At 44.5% G+C, this 20,307-nt stretch overlaps 2 protein-coding genes across 3 annotated transcripts in view; both read right to left on the bottom strand.

The window, feature by feature from the left end:
* INTS2 (integrator complex subunit 2) overlaps window positions 1–6,719 on the bottom strand; it is a 56,642-nt gene extending 49,923 nt beyond the window's left edge. Inside the window, exons 1-4 of the mRNA XM_081346673.1 lie at window positions 6,500–6,719; window positions 3,784–4,091; window positions 3,052–3,190; window positions 724–826 (exon numbers count right to left, since the gene is read on the bottom strand). Coding sequence (XP_081202799.1) covers window positions 724–826; window positions 3,052–3,190; window positions 3,784–4,076 — 535 coding nt within the window. The 5' untranslated portion in view covers window positions 4,077–4,091; window positions 6,500–6,719. The remainder of the gene's footprint in view (window positions 1–723; window positions 827–3,051; window positions 3,191–3,783; window positions 4,092–6,499) is intronic.
* An 11,415-nt stretch (window positions 6,720–18,134) lies between these two features.
* MED13 (mediator complex subunit 13) overlaps window positions 18,135–20,307 on the bottom strand; it is a 171,985-nt gene continuing 169,812 nt past the window's right edge. For both annotated transcript variants that reach the window (XM_081346667.1, XM_081346668.1), the window contains exon 30: window positions 18,135–19,562. In XM_081346667.1, the coding sequence (XP_081202793.1) occupies window positions 19,430–19,562 (133 nt within the window). In that variant the 3' untranslated portion in view covers window positions 18,135–19,429. The remainder of the gene's footprint in view (window positions 19,563–20,307) is intronic.

The raw sequence follows: 20,307 nt of genomic DNA, 5'->3' as shown, positions 1-20,307 counted from the left end.
TGACCTGAAGACATGGTTGTTCCAACAAGCGGGCCTGGACTGATCACGGTTTTTAATTTGGTTTTTATTGTGTAAATTGTCCCGTATTTCTTATATTCATTGTTTAATTCTTTTTTTAATTTTTGTATTTTATGTTTCTTAATTTTTATTGTTGTGAGCCGCCCTGAGTCCTTAGGGAGAAGGGCGGCATATAAATTTTAATAAATCCTAATCCTAAATCCTAATCCTTTGGCTGTCCCTTTCCAGCCTGCATGAGGTCACTTGGAAATCCTTAATTCCAGGTTGCTTCTCTCCTTGGTTAGTTTCCATCCATTGTTCCTTGTCTTGCCTTCGGGTGCTCTGGAGAATAGAGCGATCCCCTTCTTCTTTGTGGCAGCCCCTCAAATACTGGAAGACTGCCCCCCCCCTAGTCCTTCTCTTCTCAAGACTAGCCAAATCCAAATCCTGCAACCGGTCTTCTTATGTTTTAGTCTCCAGGCCTTCGATCATCTGAATTGTGCGACTCTGGGAAGCTGCAGCCATTATAAATCCACGCCGGTTGCCAAGCAACCAAATTTTGATCACGTGTGACCGCAAGGATGCTGTGCCGCCTGTAATCGTGAGGACTGGCTGTAAATCACATTTTTCAGCACCGGTGTAACTTTGAACGGTCACTAAATGAGTGGTTGTTAAGTCGAGGGCTGCCTTACTCACACCTGGCAAGAAAGGGAGAGAAAGACACACCTGCTTGCAAAATGCAGAGGACATCCGCCGCCTCTTCCAAATAAACCGGGCTCTCAAACAGCTCTGGGGACTTGAAAAAAAACTCGCCAGCGGAGTCGGCCACCTGTTCGGAAAGATGATTTCTTGGTGAAAAGGAAAAGCAAAGCAAGCTGGAAAGGAAGGAAGGAAGGAAGGAAGGAAGGAAGGAAGGAAGGAAGGAAGGAGGGAGGGAGGGAGGGAGGGAGGGAGGGAGGGAAGGAAGGAAGGAAGGAAGGAAGGAAGGAAGGAAGGAAGGAAGGAAGGAAGGAAGGAAGGAAGGAAGGCTGATGACCACAATGAAGCCCAAAACATTTCTGTGACTACGTGAGACATTTGCTAAGCGAATTTTGCCCCCATTTTACGACCTTGGTTACCACAGGTATTAAATGAATCTTTGCAATTAAATCGTCTCAGTCCTGCCAAGACTGAGTGGCTGTGCATACCGGCATCTCGGGTCAACCAGACTATTCCATCTTTAACGATGGGGGGTGAGGTGTTACCCCCTGTTGATAGGGCTCGCAACATGGGCGTCCTCCTGGATTCACGGCTCAATTTTGAAGATCACATAGGGGCCGTGACCAGGGGGGCTTTTGCCCAGGTTCGCCTGGTGCGCCAGTTGCGACCCTACCTGGACCGAGATGCCCTACGCACAGTCACTCATGTGCTCGTGACCTCCCGTTTAGACTACTGCAACGCTCTCTACATGGGGCTGCCCTTGAGGACCACTCGGAGGCTTCAGCTGGTGCAGAATGCAGCCGCGAAAGTTGTGATGGGGGCTTCCTGATACTCCCATGTAACACCTCTACTCCGCGAGCTGCATTGGCTTCCGGTTGCCCTCCGGGTGAGATTCAAGGTGCTGGTGATGACCTATAAAGCCCTAAATGGCGAGGGTCCGGGATATCTGAGGGAACACCTGCTGCTGGCATCGAGTTCCCTTCGTCCTGTGCACTCCCCCACAGGGAGGGTCTTCTCAGGGTGCGCCTGCCCTCTGGAACCAGCTGCCTGCGGAGCTTAGGACTGCCCCCGACCTTCGTTCATTCCGCCGGGACCTGAAGACTTGGCTCTTTGAGCTTTCCGGCCCAGGCTGAGAGTTTTAAATTGGGGTTTTTTATATTTTTTCAGGGATTAAATTTAAACTTTTTAATCGTTTTTAATTTTTGTATCAATGTTTTAAGTACCCTGTAAACCGTCCTGAGTCCTTCGGGAAAGGGCGGTATATAAATTCAATAAAATAAAAATAACTAAAAAAATTAAGTCACACGGCGGTTAAGCGAATCTGGCTTCCCCCGTTGACTTTGCTTGTCAGGAGGTCGCAAAAATGTGATCACGTGACACACACCCCGGGACACTGCAACCGTCATCAATTTGAGCCAGCCACCAAGCATCCGAATTTTGATCACGTGACCGCGGGTGTGTGTGTGTGTGTGTGTGTGTGTGTGTGTGTGTGTGTGTGTGTATGTGCATGCTGCAACGGTCGCAAGTGTGAAAACCGGTCACAAGTCACTTTTTCCAGAACGGTGACTAAATGAACGGTTGGAAGTTGAGGACAGCCCGTATTCTCCCCTTGGAGGCGAGTTCCACCCCTGCATTCCTGGCCTCCCAGAAGGGCCTACGAAGACGGCTCTGCTGCTTGCCTGGGGCTGCTACAGTGGGGGTGGCTGGCCAAGGAGAGAAAATCCCCATTCCCCGGGCTGCCCATCGTGTATCTTGGTGGGGTTGTTTTTGCTTTTCTCTTCGATTTTTTCTGATGGTAATTGTTACTGGTGCTTTTTACTTTTTTATTATATGGTAAACTGCCCAGAGCTGCATCAGGGAGGGAGGCAGGCAGGAAGGAAAGAAGGATTGGGAGGAAAGGAAGATGGAGGGAAAGAAGGAAAGAAGATGGAGTGAGTGAGTGAGGGGGGAGCAAGGAAGGAAGGAAGGAAGGAAGGAAGGAAGGAAGGAAGGAAGGAAGGAAGGAAGGAAGGAAGGAAGGAAGGAAGGAAGGAAGGAAGGACAGAAGATGGAGGGAGGGAAGAAGATGGAGTGAGGAAGGAAGATGGAGGGATGCATGGAGGGATGGATGGATGAAAAAGGGAGGGAAGGAAAGAAGATAGAGTGAGTGAGGGAGGGGGGAGGAAGGAAAGAAGATGGAGTGAGTAAAAAAGGAAGATGGATGGATGGAACAGGGAGGGAGGGAGGGAGGAGGAAGAAAGGAAGGAAGGAAGGAAGGAAGGAAGGAAGGAAGGAAGGAAGGAAGGAAAACCTACAGCTTTACGGACCCAGAAAAGAGAGGTCACCTTGCCAGGAAGGACTGAAGGAAAAACTCACCTTATTCATAATTGCCAGCAGCTCGCTCAGCACAAGACGGAGCCGCCGGGGTGAATCGCTGTGTTCAAATTCCAGAGTCAGGCCATGCTGCAGCTGGGACACCAAAATGCTCTCTCCGCTGCCTCCGCCAAGCTTATGTCTAAGAAGAGAAGATATAGGGAACGGTTGCTGGAATTGGGTATGTCTACTTTAATGAAGAGAAGGGTGAGGGGTGACATGATAGCAATGTTCCAATATCTCAGGGGCTGCCCCAAAGAAGAGGGAGCCAGGCTGTTCTCCAGAGCACCTGAGAGCAGGACAAGAAGCAACGGATGGAAACTAACCAAGGAGAGAAGCAACCTAGAACTAAGGAGAAACTTCCTGACAGTCAGAACAATTAACCAGTGGAACAACCTGCCACCAGAAGTGGTGAATGCTCCAACACTGGAAGTTTTTAAGAAGAGACTGGACAGCCATTTGTCTGAAATGGTATAGGGTTTCCTGCCGGAGCAGGGGGTTGGACTAGATGACCTCCAAGGTCCCTTCCAACTTCTTCTTCTTCTTCTTCTTCTTCTTCTTCTTCTTCTTCTTCTTCTTCTTCTTCTTCTTCTTCTTCTTATTATTATTATTATTATTATTATTATTATTATTATTATTATTATTATTATTATTATTATTATTATTATTATTATTATTATTATGACTTCCTCTTCAGATTTGTTGCGAGGGAAGAGCAAAACCAGGCAGCCTTACCTCAGCTGTTGCTCTTTGCTGGCGTCCTGTTCCAAAGCGTGAAAATCCACCGAGAGCAAGGCGACGATGGAGTTGACGGCTTCGACGCCCGAAAGCAGGCGCAGGATGAGTTTCTTGTCCTGGGCCCAACTCTGGCTCTGATCGGCTGGCGCACACAAGGCCATCCGCACCAAGCAAGGCAACAACAATCGGAGCTCCGGGTCGCTCAGCGCCGCTAAACGCACCACGTCCACTTTCTGCATGGCTTCGAAGGCGTAAGTGCTGACAAACTGAAGAGCAGAACATTCTGCCATTTTGCTAGGGTTCCCCTGAAAAACCACAATAATTTATTATAATTTATAATTGAATTTCTATACCGCCCTTCTCCTGAAGGACTCAGGGCGGTCTACAGGGCAGTAAAAGCTTTACATACAAAAGTTAAAATGAAATTAAATTAATTAAGCCCTAACAATAAATAATTAAAAATACCCCAAACCCTTAAACCAGGCCGGCCTGTTCAAATAAATAGGTTTTCAGATCCCGGTGGAAATAAATAAATAAAGAGTTTGGAAAATCAAACGGTGTCTGTCTGTCTATCTCTCTCTCTCTCTCTCTCTCTCACTCACTCACACACACACACACACACACACAAAACAAATACCAATAAAGGAGAATATTTGTAGCTCAGGGTTTAAATGAGACGACCTTTTGGTGCTCTCTCTAGCTTGGTGGGCTTTCTTGCAGAGGTTTCACTATCCAAACTGGGCAACATCTTTGTCGCTAGTAAGGAATGGGGTTTGTTCTCAATTTATATTCTAGTGGCTTGCCCAAATGAGCATAAATTAAAGCTTAACAGACCAACAGTAAACAATACCCCAGTCAAGGAACTGCCGAAACACGTTAATGCTAACCCTAACCTAACCTCCATCTGGGCCCCCGAGTCAATTAACAGAGCAAGCTTTTAGGCCTTTAGCGAAGGACAAAATTATAATATGGGTTTTTTATAGCCAGCTGTTAGGATAAACGTAGAGGAAAAAGAAAAGCAATGATTACAAAAAGCAAGCATTATACTCCAAATCAATCCAAGCCACGAAAAAATTGCAACTCTTTCTTCCATCTAGGCTGGGAAAAAACTGTTTTGGAAACTTTAGCAGTCAGTATTCTATGCCTTCCGGTTTCTTTAATTTCCTATCCGTGAACTAAAGGTGTGGATATAGCAAATTCTTCCTTCCTGAATAATCAAGAAGTACAACTCAATAAAAAAAATCCACTATTGTAGCTTACATGTTATTATACAGGTCACTAAGTGTTGTGATAATTTTCCATTTTAAATATGTACCTACTTAAATAATTTTTCTTTTGGTCATATAGAAATCTATTTCTCATATGTTCAAACCAAGGAGCTTTCTAAAAGTTTGAGGCAATGTCATTTTTTTGAGCAACCAATTGGATTAACAGTCCCTTGCAATAAGACATGTCTGTATATTTATCAAGTCACTCTGGTAGAAAACAACTTTATAAATGACTGTAAGTACTGGTTACCCAGGGCTTTTTTTGTCATAGAACCCCCAGAACAGAGTTCCGGCACCTTTTTTGGATGGAACCTCGTAGGGTAGGCAAGGTGGGTTGTATGACATGTGTGAGTTCTGGCACCTTTTTTTTTTACAAAAAAAAGCACTGTGTTTAACTATCAAGTTTTATTCTCCTTGCCCTTCTTCCTTTGCTTTTGCCATCTGTCTGTTCTTAGATCGATGCACAGGTACCATGTATGAGTATGAAGAAATATCAGTGATTACATACAAAAATAAAAGCATTTTGCATATTTTCCTCAAACCAGAAATTATTTTCGTCCCTCGTGATGGCAAGGGGAGAGCTAGTTTGGGAGAGTTAGGACAATGGATCTATTGTTCTCTAAGACTAATCTATTTTACAGGATTGCTGTGAAGTTCATGAGGGAATGGAGAAGCTGGGAGATTGTTTGAAGTGAATCAGAGAAGCATTACAGAATAAGAGAATAACAAGAGTTGGAAGGGATCTTAGAGGTCCTCTAGTCCAACCCCCTGCTCAGGCAGGAAACCTTCTACCATTTCAGACAATTGGCTGTCCAGTCTCTTCTTTAAAAGTTCCAGTGTTGGAGCATTCACAGCTTCTGGAGGGAAGCTGTTCCACTGGTTCATTGTTCTCACTGTCAGGAAGTTTCTCCTTAGTTCTAGGTTGCTTCTCTCCTTGATGAGTTTCCATCTGTTGCTTCTTGTCCTGCCTTCAGGCACTTTGGAGAATAGCTTGACTCCCTCTTCTTTGTGGCAGCCCCTGAGATATTGGAACACTGCTATCATGTCACCCCTCGCCCTTCTCTTCATTAAACTAGACATTCCCAATTCCAGCAACCTGTTCCTTATATGTTTTAGCCTCCAGTCCCCTGATCCTCTTTGTTGCTCTTCTCTGCACTCCTCCTTCAACACACAGCAGGGGTCTTCAAACTTGGCCCTTTTATGACTTGTGGACTTCAACTCCCAGAATTCCTCAGCCAGGCCCACTGGGAGTTGAAGTCCCCAAGTCATAAAAGGGCCAAGTTTGAAGACCCCTATTCTACAGTCTCTACATCTTTTTTTAAAAAAAAATCAGAACAGTAGACATAAAATAAAATCCATCCTTAACCACAAAGGGTCCCTGGAGGACTTGGGGCCAGTCCCTCCCTCTTTCTCTCTCTCTCTCTCTCTCTCTCAGCACGACCTACCTCACAGGGTTGTTGTGGGGGAAACCAGCAGGAAGGAATGCTAGGAAAACCCCCTTGAGCGCCCGAAGGAAAGGCGGGATATAAACGTAATTACAGACGAGAAAGGAAAGCAGGAAGAGGAGCCAGGGCCGCCCTCAGCAGGGGAAGCTCGGCTTCCCCAACCGCCCTGAGAACCGGGCTTTTTTTTTGCGGCGAGAAAACCAACGACTCGCGTCCAGCCTCTCCGATTAGGCGAAACCGCCTGGGAAGCATTACTTCCGGGGTTAAAAAGTCCTACTTCCGCCAAGGGACAGCCATGGCTCTGAAGGCAAGGAAAAGGTCACTTCCGGCAAGGAGTAGAGGGATCATGTGGCCCGCCCCCTTAAGGGCGGAAGTTGTTCCTTACCCGCTTCAGTTCCGCCCGCAAATGGATGCAAGCTGAAGAGCTATGCAGCGTTGTTGTGGTTTTGTTATTGTTGTTATTGTTGTTGTGTGGGAAGCCGCGTGTTTTTTGTTGGGTTGCTTTTTGATGCTTTTGTTCTTCCTTTTGTTACTGATCGGAGCCGGCCAGGTTTGTGTTACGGAAGAGAGGCGGCATACAAAACTTTTCAATCGAGGGTGTCCAATCTTGCCTACTTTAAAACCTGTGGACTTCCACTCCCAGAATTCCCCAGCCAGCATGGCTGGCTGGGGAATTCTGGGAGTGGAAGTCCGCAAATCTTAAAGTTGCCAAGGTCGGAGACACCCCCCGCCCCCCAAGTTAAATAAATTGACTTTTTTTTTAAAAAAATGGGCTACTTATATTTCTAATGTAAATATTTGGATTGTAAATGTAAATATATGTATTGCCGGAAAGTGGTGGTGAACTGTGGGAATATTGGTGGGTTTTAGGGTGTCATAAAATTCACCCAAATGCAATCCTTAATAATACCTCGAACGTCAGTTGGGAGGGGGAGGATATGATGGAAATCTTTTATATTGACAGAGTAAGGAATTGAACCCCAGAGAAGAAATCCTGTACGTTAATGGCCAATTCAGCAAGTGCCACCAACCCCCACCCCACCACTGCAATAAAGAGGTGCAGAGGAGTGTTATTCATTGATTAAATCTATGCGCTTCCCATCTCCCTGTCAAGGTGGCTTACAATAATCTAAATATAGAAATATAATTGAGTCCAATGGTTGGAGATCTCGCCTCAAAGAGAAATGATGTTCAAGATGGTGGGAGCCACCCTAGAAAAGGCCCATCTCCTGGACCCCAACAGCTAGAAGTCCTTGATTGATGGGGTCTGCGGCATGCCCCTCCTGCTGGACCCGTGCTTTTTTTGTAAAAGAAAAAGGTGCCGGAACTCACACATGTCATACAACATGCCTTGCCTACCCTACAAGGTTCCATCCAAAAAAGGTGCCGGAACTCAGTTCTGGGCATTCTATGAGAAAAAAAGCCCTGATAACCAACAGCTTGAATTAGACCCAGAAGCAAACCAACGAACCCCTGCTCCTTGTGCAACAACAGAACATCTTTATAAAGGCTAGTACAGGAGGAGCTTGGAAGGCAATTTTCAATTTTGTCCCACCTTATGTTTACAGCAAGGAACAGCTACTAAGTGATGTAGGAGTGCCTAGATTCTCAGTCCTCCAGGTCATGGTTGTCCTAAAGGTGCTTTTTCAGGAGGCAACTGGACTTTCTTGTTTTTCCTTTGAAGATGGTGGCGCCCTGCTTGGCTGCGGCTGATTCGGCTCTCAAAAGTGTTGTGGTGATGGAGGGGAATGAATGATCCAGACTGAAGTACTTTTCAAAAATAGTGACCAGTAAGCAGAGTTGGATTGCTAAACTTTCATACAAACGTCAGTCCATATTGAAGATGAAGAAAAGGATGAGGGTGACATGATCGCAGTGTTCCTATATCTCAGGGGCGGCCCCAAAGAAGAGGGAGTCAAGCTCTTCTGCAAAGCACCTGAAGGCAGGACAAGAAGCAACGGATGGAAATTAACCAAGGAGAGAAGCAACCTAGAACTAAGGAGAAACTTCCTGATAGTGAAGACAATCAGTGGAACTCCTTGCCTCCAGAAGCTGTGAATGCTCCAGCACTGGAAGTTTTTAAGAAGAGACTGGATGGCCATTTGTCTGAAATGGTATAGGGTTTCCTGCCTGAGCAAGGGGTTGGACTAGATGACCTCCAAGGTCCCTTCCAAGTTATTAGTATTATTAGTATTAGTATTATTTAGCACCCCTTCATGGATTACTGCCTTGTCGTGGCGAAGGGGCTTGCGTAATTCAATGAAGCTATGAGCTATGCCGTGCAGGGCCACCCAAGACGGACAGGTCATAGCTGAGAGTTCTGACAAAACGTGATCCACTGGAGAAGGAAATGGCAACCCACTCCAGTATCTTTGCCATGAAAACCCTATGGACAGTACCAAAAGGCAAAACGATATGACGCTGGAAGATGAGCCCCTCAGGTCGGAAGGCGTCCAATATGCTACTGGGGAAGAGCAGAGGGCTAGTACTAGTAGCGCCAGAAAGAATGAAGCGACTGGGCCAAAGCCGAAAGGACGCTCAGCTGTGGATATGTCTGGTGGTGAAAGGAAAGTCCGATGCTGTAAAGATTTTTTCTCCATAGGAACCTGGAATGTAAGATCCATGAATCAAGGAAAGCTGGACGTGGTCAAACAAGAGATGACAAGACTGAACATCGACATCTTAGGTATCAGCGAACTAAAATGGACAGGAATGGGTGAATTTAATTCAGATGACCATCAGGTATACTACTGCGGGCAAGAATCCCTCAGAAGAAATGGAGTAGCCTTCATAGTCAATAAAAGAGTAGGAAAATCAATACTGGGATACAATCCTCAAAATGACAGAATGATCTCAGTTCGAATCCAAGGCAAACCATTCAATATCACAGTAGTCCAAGTCTATGCCCCAACCACCAGTGCTGAAGAGGATGAAATTGACCGGTTCTATGAAGCCCTACAGCACCTTATAGAAGTAACACCAAAAAATGATGTCCTTATCATCATGGGGGATTGGAATGCTAAAGTAGGAAGCCAAAAGATAACTGGAATAACAGGCAAGTTTGGCCTTGGAGTACAAAATGAAGCAGGGCACAGGCTGATAGAATTTTGTCAAGAGAATACGATGGTCATAGCAAACACTCTTTTCCAACAACCCAAGAGACGGCTCTACACATGGACATCACCAGACGGTCAACACAGAAATCAGATTGACTATATGCTCTGCAGCCAAAGATGGAGAAGCTCTATACAGTCGGTAAAAACAAGACCAGGAGCTGACTGTGGCTCAGACCATGAGCTTCTCCTTGCAAAGTTTAGGCTTAAACTGAAGAAAGTAGGGAAAAGCACTAGGCCAGTCAGGTATGAATTAAATCATATCCCTGTTGAATATACAGTAGAGGTGACAAATAGATTTAAGGAATTAGATCTGATAGACAGAGTGCCTGAAGAACTATGGATAGAGGTTCGCGACATTGTACAACAGGTAGCAACCAAAACTATCCCAAAGAAAAAGAAATGCAAGAAAGCAAAATGGCTGTCTGAGGAAGCTTTGCAAATAGCTGAGGAAAGGAGGGAAGCGAAAGGCAAGGGAGAAAAACATAGATATGCCCAATTGAATGCAGAATTCCAGAGAATAGCTAGAAGAGATAAGAATGCCTTTTTAAATGAACAGTGCAAAGAAATAGAAGAAAACAATAGAATAGGGAGGACCAGAGATCTTTTCAAGAAAATTGGAGAGATGAAGGGAACGTTTAATGCAAAAATGGGCATGATAAAGGACCAAAATGGCAGGGACCTAACAGAGGCAGAAGAGATTAAGAAGAGGTGGCAAAATTACACAGAAGAACTATACAAGAATGAGCTTAACGTCCCAGATAATCACAATGAGGTGGTCACTGACCTCGAGCCAGACATCCTAGAATGTGAAGTGAAGTGGGCCTTAGAAAAGCTGAGCAACAACAAAGCTAGTGGAGGTGACAGTATTCCAGCTGAGCTATTCAAAATCTTAAAAGACAGTGCAGTAAAAGTGCTACACTCAATTTGCCAGCAAATTTGGAAAACTCAACAGTGGCCACAGGATTGGAAAAGATCAGTTTACATTCCAATTCCAAAGAAAGGCAGTGCCAAAGAATGTTCAAACTATCGCACCATTGCACTCATTTCTCATGCTAGTAAAGTCATGCTTAAAATCCTACAAGCTAGACTTCAGCAGTATGTGGATCGAGAACTACCAGAAGTACAGGCAGGATTTCGAAGAGGCAGAGGAACTAGAGATCAAATTGCCAACATACGATGGATCATGGAGAAAGCTAGGGAGTTCCAGAAAAACATCTACTTCTGCTTCATTGACTATGCTAAAGCCTTTGATTGTGTGGATCATAACAAACTGTGGCAAGTTCTTAAAGAGATGGGAGTACCAGACCATCTTATTTGTCTCTTGAGAAACCTATATGCGGGTCAAGAAGCAACAGTGAGAACTGGACACGGAACCACTGATTGGTTCAAAATTGGGAAAGGAGTCCGGCAAGGCTGTATACTGTCGCCCTGCCTATTTAACTTATATGCAGAGCACATCATGAGAAAGGCAGGGCTAGATGAATCAAAAGTTGGAATTAAGATTGCCGGAAGAAATATCAACAACCTAAGATACGCAGATGATACCACTCTAATGGCAGAAAGTGAAGAAGAACTAAAGAGCCTCTTGTTGCGGGTGAAGAAGGAGAGTGCAAAACTTGGGTTGAAACTTAACATTAAGAAAACCAAGATCATGGCAACTGGCCCTCTCAATTCCTGGCAAATAGATGGGGAAGAAATGGAGGTAGTGACAGATTTTGTTTTCCTGGGCTCCAAGATCACTGCAGATGGGGACTGTAGCCAAGAAATTAAAAGACGCTTGCTCCTGGGGAGGAAAGCCATGGCAAATCTAGACAGCACACTAAAAAGCAGAGACATCACCCTGTCAACAAAAGTGCGTATAGTCAAGGCTATAGTCTTCCCAGTTGCAATGTATGGCAGTGAAAGTTGGACCATAAGAAAGGCTGAGCGCCAAAGAATTGAGGCCTTTGAACTATGGTGCTGGAGAAGACTCCTGCGAGTCCCTTGGACTGCAAGGCGATCAAACCGGTCAGTCCTAGAGGAGATCAATCCTGACTGCTCTTTAGAAGGCCAGATCCTGAAGCTAAAACTCAAATACTTTGGCCACCTAATGAGAAGGAAGGACTCACTGGAGAAGAGCCTAATGCTGGGAAAGATCGAGGGCAATAGAAGAAGGGGACGACAGAGAATGAGGTGGCTGGATGGAGTCACTGAAACAGTAGGCGTGAGCTTAGATGGACTCCAGAAGATGGTAGAAGACAGGAAGGCCTGGAGGAATGTTGTCCATAGGGTCGCGATGGGTCGGACACGACTTCGCAGCTAACAACAACAACAACAATTATTTAGCAAGAGAGGATGTAAGGGTGTAGGTCTATGCATGTTATATATAATATGTTTAAATGTGTGTTATGTATGTGTACACTTTGAGAGGAAGCAACTAAATTTCATTTTTAATGTGTGCCATTGTGCCCACAGTAAAAAAAATGACAATAAGGGTTATCTATCTATCTATCTATCTATCTATCTATCTATCTATCTATCTATTTTCCTGGGCTCCAAGATCACTGCAGATGGGGACTGTAGCCAAGAAATTAAAAGACACTTGCTGCTGGGGAGGAAAGCCATGGCAAATCTAGACAGCACACTAAAAAGCAGAAACATCACCCTGTCAACAAAAGTGTGTATAGTCAAGGCTATTGTTCTGTTCTCCCCCCCCCCCAGGTACAAACAGACAGACAAGCAGGCACGACTAGCAAGGGTTAATTTCTCTGGCTGAAGTAATTTGCCGTGGGATAAAGTCTTGGCAGCAAAATACAAACAGTCTGCCAAAATAAACTCGTTACCTCAAGCGTTGCTGAAATGAGATAACGTCCAAACAAACAGTACAGAAATACAGAAACGTCAAGAAGCCAGACCAGGGTTTCACACAGGTAGAAAATCTGACAGAGTTCTGAAGACGTGACCAGAAGTTGTTTGAATTATTGTTTGTCATAAAGTCCTGAGAGCAGCCACACCCCCTTTTGTACCTTGTGACTCAGCTAATCCTTGGCCCTCCTACTCTTCTTACGCTGCTGTAAATGCTTGGCTCTGTGTTGTTCTCAGGGATCCAGCCATGATTCATCTTTGTCACTCCCCATCTGCTGCAGCTGCTCGGGCTCATTCCCAGCCTGGCTAATCTCAAGCTGCTCCTGTCGGCCTTCAGATGGAGACAGAGGCCTTGCCAGAAAGGAGGGTCCCGGAGAGGAAGGCCTTGCCAGTTCCTCCCCATCATCCTCAGAGTCCTCTTCCTCGGGTAGGACAGGCTCGGGGGTCAGGGCCACAACAGCTATGGTCTTCCCAGTTGCAATGTATGGCTGTGAAAGTTGGACCCTAAGAAAGGCTGAGCGCCAAAGAATTGAGGCCTTGGAACTATGGTGCTGGAGAAGACTCCTGCGAGTCCCTTGGACTGCAAGGTGATCAAACTGGTCAGTCCTAGAGGAGATCAACCCTGACTGATCTTTAGAAGGCCAGATCCTGAAGTGGAAACTCAAATCCTTTGGCCACCTAATGAGAAGGAAGGATTCACTGGAGAAGAGCCTAATGCTGGGAAAGGTTGAGGGCAAGAGAAGAATGGGATGACAGAGAATGAGGTGGCTGGATGGAGTCACTGAAGCAGTAGGCGTGAGCTTAAAGGGACTCCAGAAGATGGTAGAGGACAGGAAGGCCTGGAGGAACGTTGTCCATGGGTTTGCGATGGGTCAGACACGACTTCGCAGCTAACAACAACAATCTGTCTGTCTGTCTGTCTGTCTATCTTCTCATCCAAGAAGCTTCTGCTCTGACTGGATGGTGGAGGAATGGAAGGATTTATATTCCTTGCAGACAGCTGGTCATTTGCATTCCTTTTAGAGAATTTTTGAAGCCATTTGGAGGTTTACCTGTGTTGTCAGTGGTGCAAATGTGTGTGGAGCATCCTGCAGCAAGAAGGCCCCACGCCTATTTGCACCACTCAGGTGATCTTGAGGACACAGGTAAACCTCCAGGTGGCCTCAACGACCCTCTAAAAGAAGGCAAAGGACCGGCTGTCTGCAAGGAGTATAAATCCTTCCATTCCCCACCATGCAGTCAGAGCTGAAGAAGCTTCTTGGATGAGAAGCGAAATGCCTTCAAAGAAAAACAAGAAAGTCCAGTTGCCTCCTGGAAAAGCATCCTTGGCATAGTCACTAGGGGGCAGCACCAGGCTGAGTCTATGAGGCTTCTGAAGCTGAGCAGACTTCATTAATATCAGAAAAGGTACTGAGGGATACCAAGCAGAAAAACATCCCAGATCCTCAACTTATGAATATAATTGGGACCATTGCTAAGCAAGGCGGTTGTTAACTGAGTCACATCTTTTTGCCTTTTAAGGTCAGACATATCGTTCCTGAAATCCAAGACATGAAAATCAAGGAAGACTTCATGAATAATAACAATAGCATATACCACTTCACAGTGTTTACAGCCCTCTCTAAGTGGTTTACAGAGTCAGCTTATTTGCCCCCCAACCACCTGGGTCCTCATTTTACCGACCTCGGAAGGATGGAAGGCCGAGTCGTCAAGCTTGAGCTAGTCAGGATCGAACTGCCAAACTGCTGGCAGCCGGCAGTCAGCAGAAGTAGCCTGCAGTACTGCGTTCTTCTAACCATTTATTATTTATAATAATAATTTATCCTATTTGACATTTTTGTAAAGCATAGAAACCTCTTTCTAGTCCCTGAATCACAATTTGTACAAGTTGTCGCTCTGCAACAAAACTTCATTCCTATTTTTTTATCGTCCCATTTATCATGTTAAATGAAGAAAGCGACTTGAAGCTTTATATGATACTGCGGGGGGGAAATAAACGCTCCACCCCCGTCCCCTTAAAAGCTTTTGTTTAAAAAAAACAGCTGTGAAACTAGTACTTCTGGGAACGATGCGGCTTTTAATATCAATTTCTCAGATCCGGCTTGTTTGGAAAACCTATTAGTTATTCATTAACATTTTCTTCAAAGTTTTGACCATACGGATTTTATTTTCTTGCACTGAAATGTTTCTTGTATAGCAACAAGGGCAAACTAATGATATTTCTTGCAAGCTAGGGATTTCACCTCGTTGGAGATAGATGCTATTTTTAAGATCAGAGTCAACTTTATGTGAGTTGACTTTCCCTTGGAAGGACATTTCTTTTTGTTGTTCTTCTCCCAAATTACTCTTCTGCCTTGGGAGTTTGAAGTCCTAGAAACAAGGGTAGGCAACCTTGGCTCTTTTTATGACTCGTGGACTTCAACTCCCAGAATTCCTGAGCCAGCTATGCTGAGGAGAAAGGAAGAGGTTTCCATGCTGAGCCACGCTGGCTCAGGAATTCTGGGAGTTGAAGTCCACGAGTCATAAAAGAGCCAAGGTTGCCTACCCCTATCCTAGAAAGAGGCTAGGGTGGGTAAAAAAACACCATTCTGTAAGTACAGGTAGTCTTTGACTTATGAGCACAAAATTTCTGTTGTTAAATGAGATACTTGAGTTTTGCCCTATTTTACAACCTTGCTTGCCTCACTTAAGGGGAATCACTGCAGTTGATAAGTTAGTAACACGGTTGTTAGGTGAATCTGCCTCCCCCCATTGACTTTGCTTGTCAGAAGGTCGCCAAAGGGCATCATGTGACCTTGGGACAGAGCTCATTGGATTTGGCCCATTCAGTTATAAAGCTGAACAAGATCTGCCAACTGGCCTTCTCGTTTTATAATCAGGAGATCTGCCATGTGAAACAAATAGCTTATGGCAGACGGCTTTCCAATGTAGGACTGGCCGTTTATGAAGAGAATCTTGACAGGTAGGCAACCTTGGCTCTTCTATGAGTCGTGGACTTCAACTCCCAGAATTCCTGAGCCAGCTATGCTGAGGAAAAAGGGAGAGGTTTCCATCCTGAGCCAGGCTGGCTCAGGAATTCTGGGAGTTGAAGTCCATGAGTCATAAAAGAGCCAAGCTTGCCTACCCCTGGTATAGGGCAGAGGACCCCAACCTTATGGGCACCAGAGACTGGTTACTTGGGAGAGGTTTTTCCGCAGACAGGAGGAGATGTGGTTTTGTGCTGCCTGCATCCTGTGGATGGGGCATGCCGTGGCCCAGTTGCTGGCATGCCACAGCCTGGTACTGGTCCACAGACCGGGGGTTGGGGACCCCTGGTTTAGGGTTTACTGCCTGAGCAGGGGGTTGGACTAGAAGAGACCTCCAAGGTCCCATCCAGCTTTATTATTATTATTATTATTATTATTATTATTATTATTATTATTATTATTAAGCTTTTATTCATAAAACATGAAACTAACATCAACTGAACACTCAAATTGACTGGCACTAATGGTTGACACGGGTTGCTGCCAGCGTCCTAGGTATCAACCAGGTATCTCCTTAAAATGTAAGATGTTCCGAGTAGCAGAGTTTTTTGGAGCTTTGCTGGAGTTATTGCAGGAAACTGCTATTTCTTGATATATTTTGCAAAGTTTTTGGATATAGTTCCCAGTGCCCCGATAACAATGGGTATCACTGTTACGCGTTTCATCCATAATCGCGCAGTTTCGATGGCCAGGTTGCGGTATTTTGTAATTTTTTCCAGTTCTTTTTCTTTGACTTTGGCATCTCCTGGTACAGCGATATCAATCAGCTGTACGCTTCGGTTCTCTACGACTGTGATATCTGGCGTGTTGTGTTCCAAATGGCGATCTGCCTGTATTCGGAAGTCCCACAAGATCTTCACCCTCTCATTCTCGACAACTTTTTCCACCCTATGTTCCCACGACTTTTCGGACACAGGCAAGTCGTATTTTTTACACAATGCCCAGTGGATTAGTTTAGCAACTCGGTCATGTCTAGTTTTGTAATAAGTTTGCATTATTATTATTATTTTACTACTATTACTACTACTTCTACTACTACTGCTACTATTTGTTGTTATTTTGGCTCCCACCCTGCTTCAAATTAGAAGCTGATTTTTCTAATCAGTCCAGAGAGATCTCTTTAACACTTTTCACTTGGGTTGGACAAAAAATAATAATAAAGAAATACAGTACCCAAGGAATGGGGAAAAAAAGAAGAGAGGTGATTGACAGTTTCTAGATTAGAAAATGAATCCAGGCTAAATAACAAACATTTAGGCCAGTGTTTCTCAATCTTGGCTGCTTTAAGATGTATGGACTTCAACTCCCAGAATTTTATTGAATATTTATATTCCGCCTTTATTATTTTATTTTTATTTATTTAATTCCATTTATATCCCGCCCTTCTCCGAAGACTCAGGGCGGCTTACAAGCTTAGCAGTAGCCTATAAATAACCCAAAGCAACAAACATGCCTAATACTCCTTCCTCCTCCTACTTCTCCCCCCACCCCACCCCCAATAACAACCCTGTGAGGTGGGTTGGGCTGAGAGAGAAGGGCTGGCCCAAATTCACCCAACTGGCTTTCACGTCTAGGATGCGACTAGAACTCACCGTTGCCTTGTGACTGACCGAAAGTAACCCAGCCGGCTTTCATTGTCTGAGGCAGGACTAGAATTCACACTCTCCTGATGACTGGCTCAAAGTCAGCCAACCCACTCATAATCTATCAGACTAGAGTCTAGACCAAACTGGTGGAAAGAAAGAAGAGAGGGAGGGAGGGAGGGAGGGAGGAAGGAAGGAAGGAAGGAAGGAAGGAAGGAAAGAAAAAAAAGTCTATTGATAGAGTTAGGTAGCAATGAACAGTTCGTGGGGTTTTTTTGCATTCTTCAGACATGTCAAACACAAGGCCCGGGGGCCAGATCTGGCCCGCGAAGTGGTTTCATGCGGCCCGCGAAGCCATCCTGGAAACAGTGAGGGAACGGCCCCCACTGCCTTGGCCCTGGCCCAGAGACCCTCCTTCTGCCAGAGACCCCCAGATCTGTCCCACTCCTGCCCAGGCCCCTATAGGCACCCTTGATGCCAACGATGTAGAGGTGGCCACGCCCACCCAGTAGGCCATACGCACTCTAGCCATGCCCACCCAGTAGGCCACGCCCACCCTGGCCACGCCCACCCGGCCCCTTGAGGGCAACCGCAATGCTGATGCGGCCCTCAATGACATTGAGTTTGACACCCCTATTTTATGTTTTCATCATAGCAGGGCCCAACTGCTTAGTTAAAAGAGGAAAGACCACGTACAGGTAAGCTTACGAGTTTCCACTGCAATGTGCAAACGACAAAAATTAAATCAAGGTATGGAGAGAGGTAGGGGTTTTTTTGTGTGTGTGTTTTTTTTTTAAAAAAAAGAAGACTGAACTTGCATTCGTGGAATCGATTCTGGAAGAATCTAGCGAAAATCTATTTAAATTAATAACAAACTGCAGTCTTAAGAAATCAAAATCCACTCATTTTCTTACGGCCGCAGCTGTTTTTAGCATTTTGAAAATGGCTTGAGCTACAACTAACATTTCAGCTTGAAAGAGAAAGGTTTATGATAAGATAATAGCGATTTCCCCATTGATTCCAACCTGGAGAAGTTTGATTAGTGACAAACACAAATGCTTGAAAATGAAAGTGACACAGTTTATTGAGGGCAAGGATTTCTTGTTTTAGAAAAAAGTGTCGCAATTTCATCAGATGACACAGAGATTCTGTCTTGGCTAAAATGCACACAGGGAAAAAACATCAGAGGCCCTTGTAGTAAAGCACATCCTCCTTCCTTTAAGAAACAGGGAAGGGATCTGCAAAAGTTAGTCTCGGCCCTCAACAGAAATACCAATAAAATAAAATAAAATAAAATAAAACAATTTATTATTATTTTCTTCTTTAAATTCTCACTACAAGTTAAACCACCTAACAATATCACTTTTTAATATATTGCCATTATGTTAACTCTGCAAATGTGTGATATAAAATTGCTGTAGGACCTGGTACCTTTTATTTTTTTCTTCAATTTTATATAAACACAGTGAACTTCATTACTGTACACGTATAATCTGCAACTACAGCTTAGCTGTAAATCTCCCACACACAAAGGTATGGACATTTCTATCCCTCCCCACCTTCCTATATTCCCCATTAAACTGTACATCAAGACCAAATACAAATTTCTGCGGTTTCCCCAACCCCTCCCCACCCACTTACAAAAAAATAATACTCTAAAAGCAACCTACCGCAACTTTCAATTAAGACGATTACAGATATAATTTTAGACCAATTGCTTTAAAGCAAGAAGGCGGTATAAACCTTCTAGGAAATTTTTTTTTATAAAAGAGGTTAAGAAATATAAGACAATTTATACATTTAAAAACTTACAATAAATAAGAGATGCAGGCATTTTTTTTTGAATACTAGATACTATAATCCAATACGAGAACATTGCAATGTTCCAAAAAAAGGTTCCATAAATTTTTGTTATTTCTCCCTCATTTTTATGGTCTCCATGCTCATTCTTTTTTTTTTAAATATTTATTAACATGGCAGGGGCCTATGGCTCATAAACTCTTCACAAATACTGTGTGACAGGTTGATGGGCGGAAGGAGAATGGATACTTGGCTACTAAAAAGATGCGTTATAATACATGTCGACTGACCGGCTCACCACTCTGACCAGTCAGATATAGGCAACACACCAACAAAACGAAAACAAAAAAAGGAGAGAGGGGAACAAACAACCAGGTTAGGCACCTCCCACCGAAAAGTCAGACTCCTTGGAAATCAGTGAAGGATGCTTAACAGTCCCCTCTCACCCTCCATCACGAAAATGACGTTACAGAGAAGAATTAACTGGGTCCTGCAGTGGAATCCTGTTTTCCCATTCGGCTGTTGTTGTCTGTTCTTCGCCTCGCTCAGTTCGGATAAAGATCACAGCATATTCATGATAAAGTTATACAACTGATTCAGCACCACAAAGTGAATTGGGAGACACGACCGCCGGTCCTGGGTCGCAGGATCACAGGTCAGCCACGAGAGTGCATTGTACTGTTCCAACACAAACCTGGAGACAGAAACAAATCAACCAACTGTTAATTAAGGGAGGATTTTGTTTTGTTTTGGTTTCCAGAAAAGCTCGGCAGGTAAAATCAAACTTCACCATCTCCACAAGCAAGATTGAAGTTGTACAGATTAAAACAAACTGAATGTGGGTCAGGAGACAAGAGGGATGTACTCAGCCCAGATGATAAAAGTCCTCAACGTACGACCACATCGGAGCCCAAAATTCCCCTTACTAAGCAAGACAGCTGTGAAACGAATTTTGCCCCGTTTTACAACCTTTTTTTGCTACAGTTGCTAATTGAATCACGGCACTTGTTAAGTCAACTCACATGGCTGTTAAGTGAATCTGGCTTCCCCACTGAAGGTTGCAAGAGGGGATCACGTGACCCCTGGACACTGCAACCGTCATAAATATGAATCGGTTGCCAATCGTCTGAATTTTGTCCCCGTGACCGTGGGGATGCAGCAATGGTCATATGTGTGAATAATGGTCATGAGTCGGGTTTTCATTGCCATTGTAACTTTGAACAGTCACTGAACGAACTGTTGTAAGTCGAGGATTACCTCTACATCTCTTCCCCCCCCCTTTTACAGTCTAAGAAACTAGGGAGGATTCCTTTCACGGTTGTTTGGAGTGGCCTGAAGCCACAAGATGAGTGCAAATTCATTTAATAATAATACAAATCTGCCTATTCCGGGCTCTTGGGAAGAACTTGATAGGAGATAAAAATGCCAAACCTAGTCTG

Source organism: Vipera berus (assembly GCF_964194415.1).
Source record: "Vipera berus genome assembly, chromosome: 1".
Classification (NCBI taxonomy): Eukaryota; Metazoa; Chordata; class Lepidosauria; order Squamata; family Viperidae; genus Vipera; species Vipera berus.
Note: the sequence above shows the minus strand (reverse complement) of the source record. Positions and strands in the feature narration are given on the sequence as shown.